This window comes from Poromitra crassiceps (assembly GCF_964638095.1).
Source record: "Poromitra crassiceps genome assembly, contig: HAP1_SCAFFOLD_1983, whole genome shotgun sequence".
NCBI classification, from domain to species: domain Eukaryota; kingdom Metazoa; phylum Chordata; class Actinopteri; order Beryciformes; family Melamphaidae; genus Poromitra; species Poromitra crassiceps.
Genome location: NW_028150434.1, coordinates 7,501 through 17,287, shown reverse-complemented (window position 1 = coordinate 17,287; position 9,787 = coordinate 7,501). Strand labels below are relative to the sequence as shown.

Genomic DNA, 9,787 nt, shown 5'->3' with positions numbered 1-9,787 from the left:
TTTCTGTTTGATTTTATTCCCGCTGTTTTACTAAACACTGGAAAAAAATTATTGACTGACTATATAGTCATATTAGATTCAACAGTCTCGGCATTGCTCAACTGTGTCTACCTGGAGACTGATGATGCAGGTCAAAGCTGTAATGTGATTGGTGGAGCTGCGTGTAAGACAACGCTGTTCCTTGTGTTTACTTCAGCTTGCAGCAGTCAGTGTGAAGTCGACACAGTGCTAAGTTGTGTTGTGAAGATGAAGAGCTCACAGACCCTCGTCTTCCTCTCATGTCTCCTTGGTGTCACAGCACACAGTAAGTACATCACATGTCTGTTCCTCACATTTAGTCTTACACTCACTCCAATGTTCTGTTGATGTGAAAATCATTTGAACTGAGCTCCTTCTGAACCAGAGAGACATTTAGAGTCAGTGGAGATATTTAAAGTTTTCTGCACCTCTGACGAAATACACTTTTCACTCTTATTAGTTATTAAACGGTTGTTTTAATATAAAAACAATAAACAGACAAACTCTTTAACGTGATGTGAGGATGTGAAAAATAAATCCACTCTGTGATTCTGGATGTGAAGAAGTTTGACATTTTGTTTTTCATCTTGTGTCGTCTCAGCTGTACATGAGGATCTGCAAATCACTGGCTGTTCAGAAACTGATGGAGAGGAGATGAATGGACTGGATGGTGAAGAGCGATGGTACGCAGACTTCATCAACAAGAAAGGAGTTAACTCTCTGCCCAAGTTTGCAGAGGATTCTACCTGCAGAGGATGTTATGAGACGGCTCTGGCTAATCAGGACGTCTGCAAAGACAGCCTGCAAAAACGTCGGCGTGCCTTAAAGAACCCTCCTCTGCAGCTCGGTAAGGAAACATGAGAAAGCTTAATTTACCACTGTGTTCAACAAGTTAAACTACAGATAAGTAAGGACTGCAGGTGTTTTACCTTACTGTCAGAAATATACAATCATTTTAAGTGATCTCTAAAAAACCCTCTGTATTATCTTGTATTATTTTGTTTAAGCTACTGTTGAGTGTGTGTGAAGCACTTTGTAATGCTGCGTTTAAAAAGGTGCAATAGCCTTAATGATTTTACCATAATGTAATGTAAGAACATTTCATATAGAGACTATACTCCATACCCACCAGGGAGGAGCGCGTCACATACTGTAGCCTACTTGCAGACTTCACACACGCACGCACGCACGCACGCACGCACACACACACACACACACACACACACACACACACACACACACACACACACACACACACACACACACACACACACACATACTGTACATGCACACCTGGATAAAACATCTGTTTTCCCTTAAATCAAATGGTTTAATCTCAGCCAGGCCATATACAATAATAGCAAGCATCCATCACATACATACAGGGTTATATATATATAATATATATACCGTAATTCTGCCAATAAGAGCCCGGGCGCTTATTATGCTAAATCAATTTGGGCCCAGGCGGTAAAAGGAAGACAGGCGGCAATTAGAGTCAGGCGGTTATTTTCATTTTGACATAATTGAGCCAGGCGATTATTATTTTTTGAACAGAAATGCCTGCTCAGCAAAAATGGAAAGTATCAAATTGCTTATTTAAACGAGATAGTACTTAGTAGTACACACAAGAGGGTAGGTACAGGCAGTTTTGAACATGCCTAGTATTGTACAACGGACTGGAATGAACGAAAACAATTGATAGCCTTCGTCTTCATCGCCATCATCATCATCATCATCCAACTACCATATGGTATCAGTTAATTACTCTCCTCTTCTCCCTCTGCCAAACAGCCATACCATATTTTAAACAAGTAACATTAGCCTACCGCTCACACATTCAGTTGTTTGTGTTTCATTGGAAAGAAGTCATAGCAACATTATTTCAATCAGGAGAGACTAGAGACCAAAGGACAAAAAAAGTGATATTTATTACAATAAAGTGAATAATTTACGACAGAAAGAATGATGAGAATAAAGTATTGTTATTAGTCTTTGGCGGTTAGACACCACAGGGAGATCTTGAGAGAGCTGCATCAGCCCAGATCAGCATCCAGATATATCCCCCTGCAGTGTCTAGATACTGGTGGTGCTGGTGATCTTCCTTCTGAGACTCATCATGATGAGACTCTTCCGACTGAAATCGGATAGGTCTGCAATGACCGGGAGGAGAAGGGGAGGAGCGGAGGAGGGTGCGAGCCTGACAGCAGCGGTGTTTGAGAGGCTGAATGAGACAGAAAAAAGCATATTTAAGGAACCCGCCTCCAAGCAATTGGCTTACGACAGGGTTGAGGAGCAATGTGATAGGCTTACACTGGAGGTGTGTGGGGTGAGAGGTGATGAGAGCAGTGATGTGACACTATGCTATTGGTTAACAAAGACTGGGCGGCAACCAGCTGATTGTTCATTGAAACCCGGAAATTGACAGCTTATTATGATCTTGTGAGTAGATTGAAGAGTGGAGATATAAAGTGAATTAAGGAAGTGTAAAAGATATAGTCTTCCTGGCTTGAACTTACGTTGAGAACTACATTAGTCTCGCTTGCCAGATACTCCCAGCAAAGCAACATAGAAGGCACGCTAATGTGGCTACCAAGCTAACGCCAACCAAACAAACCACTGCAGCACTAGCGTTAGACAAAACAAGCAGACTCACCAAATACGGTAGGTAGACACCAAGATTCCAATACATGTCCAGTATAATGGGTAAAATCCATACTGCATTTATGATCGCTGTTCCGCTGAGAGAAATGCACTTTTACAAGGCACAACTGAGCTACGTTAGTGTAAGTTGCCCACTGCTCCTGGTTAGACAGCGTCTCCAGCACGTTGCCTACAGGAATCCGTACCATTAAGCAATGCGGTATGCATACTTGAAAGTTTGAAACATGTCGGTTACGGCATGTAGGCCTATAAATAAAATATAAAACTGTCTGACAGGACGACAGGACAAGCCTGACTTCCTCCAAAACAACGGCATTACCGTAAGTGACTGAATTTAGTCAACACAAAAACATACAGTACAAAAAACCGTATTTATTCTAATAAACGCCCCGGCGGGAAAATGAGTCAGGCGCATATTATGCTAAATCAATTTGGACGGACCCAGCGGTAAAGGGAAGACCCGGCGGCAATTAGAGTACATTCGCTTATTAGAAGAAGTTCGGTATATATATATATATATATATATATATATATATATATATATATATATATATATATATTACTAAGTAAGTAAAAGGCTTTTGACAGAAAACATATTTAATGCTACTGAGACATGAAAAAAGTGATATCAGTATGAATTGTGCAGAGATTTACATGATATTGTATTGTTGTACAGATGCTCCTCACAGCTTCATCTACACCAGAGATGATGTGGAGCTGGGAGTGGAGAACCACCTCATCTCCCATGTGACTGGGTTCTACCCTGCTCCTGTCAAGGTCTACTGGACCAGGAACAACGTGAACGTGACTGAAGGAACCAGCCTCAACGTCCCCTACCCCAACAAAGATGGCACCTTCAGCCAGGTCGCCAGGCTGAGCTTCATCCCACAGCTTGGAGACATCTACAGCTGTTCTGTGGAGCACCAAGCCTTGAGCCAGCCGCTGACCCGGATCTGGGGTGAGGCACCTTTATCTGTTAGCTAACCAAAACTGCAGTTAGCCTATACCTAACACTAACCAAAACTATAGCTGTGACGCTGTCTTCCTGTACATTACATTACATTACATTACATTACATTACGTCATTTGGCAGACGCTTTTATCCAAAGCGACTTACAGTAACACACTTTTTGTCAGCAATAGAGCAATCAACTATGGAGCACAGTCTATGACAACTACAAATCCTGAGGGAACAGTGGTACGAGTTTTAGTTTAGGGTTTTTTTTTTTTTTTTTTTTATAATATTAAATAAAGAGAGAGAAAGAAGAGAGAGAAAGAAGTTAGATCAAGAAGGGCCCAGGTGGAGCCTGAAAAGGTGAGTCTTTAGTCTTTTCCGAAAGATCGGCAGTGATTCAGCAGTCCTGACCGAAGGTGGCAGCTCGTTCCACCATTGGGGTGCCAGGGAGGAGAAGAGTCGAGATCGGGATGAGCGACTTTTGAGCGCCCGTAGCGAAGGAGGAGCGAGGCGCCCTGCACTGGTAGAGGAGCGAAGGGAGCGGTGAGAGGTTTGGAACCTGACCATAGATTGCAGGTACAGGGGAGCTGACTGGTGTACTGCCCTGTAGGCCAGTACCAGAGTCTTGAATTTGATGCGAGCTGAGATGGGAAGCCAGTGGAGGTCCCGGAAGAGGGGAGTGACATGAGAGAATTTGGGTTGGTTGAATACCAGACGGGCTGCAGCGTTCTGAATGAGCTGAAGCGGTCGGATGTCGGTGGCAGGTAGGCCAGCCAGGAGCACGTTGCAGTAGTCCAGGCGAGGGACGATAAGTGACTGGACCAGGAGTTGAGTTGCTCCTCTTGTGAGGAAGGGACGGATTTTGCGGATGTTGTAGAGGGAGAACCTACAGGAGCGTGCTGTCGCAGCTATGTTGGCAGAGCAAGACAGCTGGTTGTCGAGGATCACCCCAAGGTTCTTAGCTGTTTGGGAGGGCAGTACAGTGGTGTTGTCGATGGAGATGGAGAGATCTGTGAGAGGACAGTCTTTCCCTGGGAGGAAGAGTAGCTCTGTCTTACCAAGGTTGAGCTTGAGGTGGTGGGCAGACATCCAGTCGCCAATGTCCTTGAGACATGCAGAGATGCGAGCCTCGATTTGAGTGTCGGAGGGGGGGAAGGAAAGGAAAAGTTGGGTGTCATCAGCATAGCAGTGATAAGAGAAGCCATGAGAAGAGATCACATAGGCAAGAGATCTGATATAGAGAAGAAAAAGTAAGGGGCCCAGGACTGAGCCCTGGGGGACACCAGTGGTAAGAGGGCAGGATCTGGAGACAGACCCTCTCCATAAGACCTGGTATGAGCGGTTCGAGAGATAGGAAGCAAACCAGGATAGTAGTACCTGTATGTTCATGTGTTTGGTTCCTCCTCAGATGTGGAGCAGGAGCAGCCGGGGATCGGACCTGAGGTGTTTTGTGGACTGGGTCTGACCGTGGCTCTGCTGGGCGTGGCCACAGGAACCTTCTTCCTCATCAAAGGAATCGAATGCAACTGATCAGTTATTGATGATGTGAGGCGGACCGAAGGAGCTGCAGGAGTTAACAGACTGCTTTCTGTCCTACTGCTTCTCTCTGCTGTGTGGATCTGTACTGATTCACCTCACATTTTAACTTTCACACAAACAAATCAATTAACTTTTTATCTGTTTGTTCTTTTCAGTAATATATATTTACATTTTCACTGTTTAACTTTGAAATTACAAAGCTTTCTATTGTGGCATTTGGACTAGTCAATCACTGCTTATATTATGGGTGCATTTGTAAACAGTCACTCTGAGCACCAGAGTGCACTCAAACTGGACTGTTCATAAAGCATTGAATTTCTTTGAACAGCCGCCCTCTCATTTTAGTCTAGAAGACAGATGTTTAGAGCATCAGATTGAATTTACGAACGCACCCTGAGTAGCCTATTTTAGCCTACATACTTTTGTTAAATTACATTATGCTAGAAATATTGTGTGCTCATTTCTAGCATGCCTCGCTGCCTCGCACACTCACGGGTGATTATTTTATTTTGGGCACTTTCATTTTTCATTCATGTTGTAACGGAGTCTACAGCACAAGAATTTCACACGTGATACTTGTACTACGGAGTGACAATAAAAATCTTGAATCTTGATTCATGTCCCTGGATGCATTTTTAAGCCTTTTTTCATGTTTTTGTTATTATTGCTTAGTATGCTTTATTACTCACCTAGACTTTATTATTCTCTTGGAATATTTTTTTTATATACTTTTATACTGTTTTATGTTGAACTTTCACCATTTTTTTTTACTATTACTAATATAAATACAGTTGAATCAATGATTTTATCTCAAATATTTATATCTACAATTTGGACTTTGTTTGTTTACACCAGCCTACCCAATCAGAGTGAAGAGGCTCATTAACATACTCTGTAAACTTTATTATACCTCCAGTTGTGTTTTTACTCAATGAGAATTCTGTCTCTTTTTAGTGATTCAGATCATTTAGCTCAGCTCAGCAATGAGAGCCGGCTCTTTGGGCTCCCAAATGGCTCTTCAGTTTGTATTCTACCGCCTTTATCATTATCATTATGATTGGTATGTGTGCATACAGTAGGCTATGCATCACTTACATTATTCAATTAATTATACTAAAGCTTATAATTTCCAGAATAGCATAATTTTACATTAGCCTGTTTGGTAATGAAATAATGTAAAAACATAACATGATATACTGTATATAACAACAACATAGTAAACCCTGTTTAATATAATATGATATATTTACCTTACATTCTGCCTTTAGGTTGTCTGTTATTAAAATGCATCTAAATGCTGCTTCGTTTGTGACTGTCACTCAACTTGTTTGCTGTTGTCTGTCATCACACATGATTGGTTGCACGCTCATACACACATCAACACAACAGTCAGTCCATGGAGTTCATGTGACCAAGCAGTGTGGTGAAAAGATGCTATTACAAAAAAAGATGGAGGGGGGGGGGGGGGGGGTTGGGGGTAATCGTCTCTCAGATGGGAGGCAGTGTAGCTGAGTCAATGTTGTCCATTTTATTTTTGTGAACATTCTACAGCCGTTACACACGCACAAAGTAAAACAGCAAAACAACACAGAATGACTGTTGGTGGCAAAATAAAGTGGAAGTTAAATGCTGTCAGTGGCAGTGGCGGACTGCATAATCGGGCACGTCGGGCAAATGCCCGGTGGCCTGGCCTGGCCTGGCCTGCCAAAAAAAAAAAAAAAAAAAAAAAAAATTGCAGGCCAGGCCACTCACTGAACAGCAGGCCAGGCGCCGCCTACTGGTTTACTAGTGGTTTTATTACTTTATTCAGGTTTAAAGTGGGTGCATCTCATTGTAAAATTGGACTTGGCCCAAATTGGGCTTCAAACGGCCCAAATTGGGCTTCAAACGTCCCAAATCGGGCTTCAAACAGCCAAAATCTGGCTTTAAACGACCCAAATCTGGCTTCAAACGGCCCAAATTGGGCTTCAAACGGCCCAAATTGAGCTTCAAACGCCCCAAATTTTTCGCCGGCGCCCTTTGGACGCCGTCACGTGCGTCGGCCCGTATCGGCCTGGCCTGCTTGGTATCTAATGCCCGGCCTGAATTATGATCCCAGTCCGCCCCTGGTCAGTGGAGTGGTATCCAGTGTGTATTGAGATACTTTGATTGATCAACAAATCAATGTTATCATCAGCTTAAATCTGTCCTATTTAGATATTGCTATAGTCTGTTTATAGCCTACCTGCCTACCTGTCTACCTGTCTCCGTCTGCCTGCCTGTCTTTCTGCCTGTTTGCCTGTCTTTCTGTCTGTCTCTCTGTCTACCTGCCCGTTTGCCTGTCTGCCTGCTTGTCTGTCCCTATGTCACCGACCGTAGATTGCCCAGCTGATTCGGTGACGTATTTTTCAGTCCCAAATTATTGGTTGCTGTCAGTGTCAATCATCGAACTGCTTTGACAATTCTGCCAAAGAACTTAAAGGGGGACTAACCCCCTAGATATGTATCAGAACAGTGATTTGAAAATACCTATGGAAAAAACCAAGAAATGACATATACTCTTGTCTATACTGGACTCTTTGGCTGTGTTCAAGTCAAAGATTTTTTTTCGGAAATCGACGCCATTACAGTTTGCCTACTGCCTCAAAAATAATTTATTTGAGAGGGGCAATATCTTTATAAATATCAACAACTAGCCAACGCTGGTGGCCTGTTTGGAAACAGCTTTGCTCAAAATGGTTTTAAATTATATCAATTTGGTAATTCAGTGGCGAACTAGAAATTTAATTATTTTTCTGCATGTATCTCTATGGAAACTACTCAAACTACGTTACGGGAGCAAAGTGACATGGGCTCGTTAACAGCAGCACACCCACAATAGGACCACCCTCTCGCTCTGGGGTAACACAATGCGAGATTTCTCCACGTAATTCCCTCGTCTAACTAGAGATAAACCGCGCAATGAAATCCGTTTTTAATTTGCGTTTTGGGGCTTTTCGTGATTCTTGTTGAAAGTTACAACACCTCTGATTTTTCCTCTCAGGGCGCAGGAGGCAGCGCAGAGCTCTTCTCCTCCTCACACTGTTCCCATGCGAATCCCCCCGAGCAGCACACACACACAGACAGAGCCAGTCGCTCTGCTCTGCTGACTTGATTTCCAGAAAAGTTGGCGTTGCTTGTACACAGTGATGATATTATATTAGCCGATATGTTTAGAGAAGCTTTGTCACATTGTCACGTCGTAGTATAGCGTTATATTTTACATGTCCGCTAAACTGCGACGAGATTTGTTTGCTGAAATGTCAGACTGTTGAAAGCCCCCGCCTCTCACTGCTGCTGTGTGCTGCTGCCGCGCACCCCCGCGGGTGCATGAGAGAGCAGACTGGCCGAGAGAAAGTGCTTCCAAGTCGGACTGATAGCCGCGGAAATGTCAGACTGTGCTCTCTGTGCTCTGAGAGCACAGAGCTGCTGCTGCTGCTGCTGCTGCTGCGCGCGCGCCCGGAGCTTGGTGCTAGTGCATGAGGTTACAGTACGACTCTCTCCCGCCCGCTCCCGCCTGGCTGGGCTGGAGACAGTGCTTCCAACTCGGACTGATAATATATACATCATCATTCGAGCTTATCCAGGTAAGATATTAATAAAGTAGTGACACATTCAGCGGGAAACTAACTATAATTAAGACATGTGCCAACTTTGACGACGTTTGGTTCAGTATTTTAAGAGCAAACTTCAATAAGAATAGGCTTGGAGTTCTGAGGAGCCGAAAGGGTACAGGGGGGGTAGGGGAGTAATTATCTTGAAATCCCATAGTCTTTGGGGGCACTGTGACGTCAGTGTGCCCCTAATCTCCCATTCATTTGAGAAAAAAAAAAAAAGCAGTGTTCGACCTTTAGAGGGCGCTTATGCCAGTTATGCTGCTGAAAAATGATACAAATGGTAAAATGGCAACAGTTTGGTGTCAAATGTGGAAATTCTGACCAGAATTCTTCACACATCACCCCCAAAGTCATATATATTGGTTAAAAGCTGAAAAAAAGTGTTTTGGGGGTTAGTTACACTTTAAATTGATAAGAACTTTTGTCTGATCCAGAGCTGTAAGACCGGAAACAGTTACGGGAGACAGCTGCCATGACAGTTTGCCCGCTTCGAATGGTATTTTAGAGCCATAATATTGTTATAAATATCGACAACTAGCCACAGATATCAAAGCTGGTGGGCTTTATGGAAAGAGCGTGGCTTGAAATGGTTGGCAGTTATATAGAACTGGTCAGTGGCATTTTAATACTGACACATAGCTACCTAGCAGCGCTCTGCAATGCATTATGAAATTCCCCATGGGGATAAATAAAGGAAATAAATGATAACTAACTAACTTAACTTAGTTAACTAACTTAACTTAGTTAACTTATTATCGGTAACATTAGATCACGTTAGATTAATTATTTAATAAGGTCCCACCGCCTACATCGACCAGCCAATCAGGTATCCCCGACAGTATCTGTCCTGAATAAACAGTGGATGGGCACATAGCTCCAGACCTATATGAAAAGTGTGACAACTGTCATTCATATGGTCTGGATAGCAGGCTACTCTCTGCCACCAGCAGCCTTTAGGCTGGACTGTCTGCCTGGC

At 43.3% G+C, this 9,787-nt stretch overlaps 1 protein-coding gene across 1 annotated transcript; it reads left to right on the top strand.

The window, feature by feature from the left end:
- Window positions 1–208: 208 nt before the first annotated feature.
- Window positions 209–5,759, top strand: LOC310772105 (rano class II histocompatibility antigen, B alpha chain-like). The gene is made up of 4 exons (XM_083664564.1): window positions 209–304; window positions 620–865; window positions 3,359–3,640; window positions 5,046–5,759. Exons 1-4 carry the CDS (start codon window positions 247–249, stop codon window positions 5,165–5,167), a joined length of 708 nt encoding a protein of 235 aa, XP_083520690.1. The 5' UTR covers window positions 209–246; the 3' UTR covers window positions 5,168–5,759.
- Window positions 5,760–9,787: the final 4,028 nt, after the last annotated feature.

Bases quoted from the DNA above. Each gene is read 5' to 3' on its own strand.
- LOC310772105 (XM_083664564.1), top strand. From the start codon at position 247: ATGAAGAGCTCACAGACCCTCGTCTTCCTCTCATGTCTCCTTGGTGTC. The intron at 305-619 runs GTAAGTACATCA...GTGTCGTCTCAG, and splicing joins CCTTGGTGTCACAGCACACA to CTGTACATGAGGATCTGCAA. The intron at 866-3,358 runs GTAAGGAAACAT...ATTGTTGTACAG, and splicing joins GAACCCTCCTCTGCAGCTCG to ATGCTCCTCACAGCTTCATC.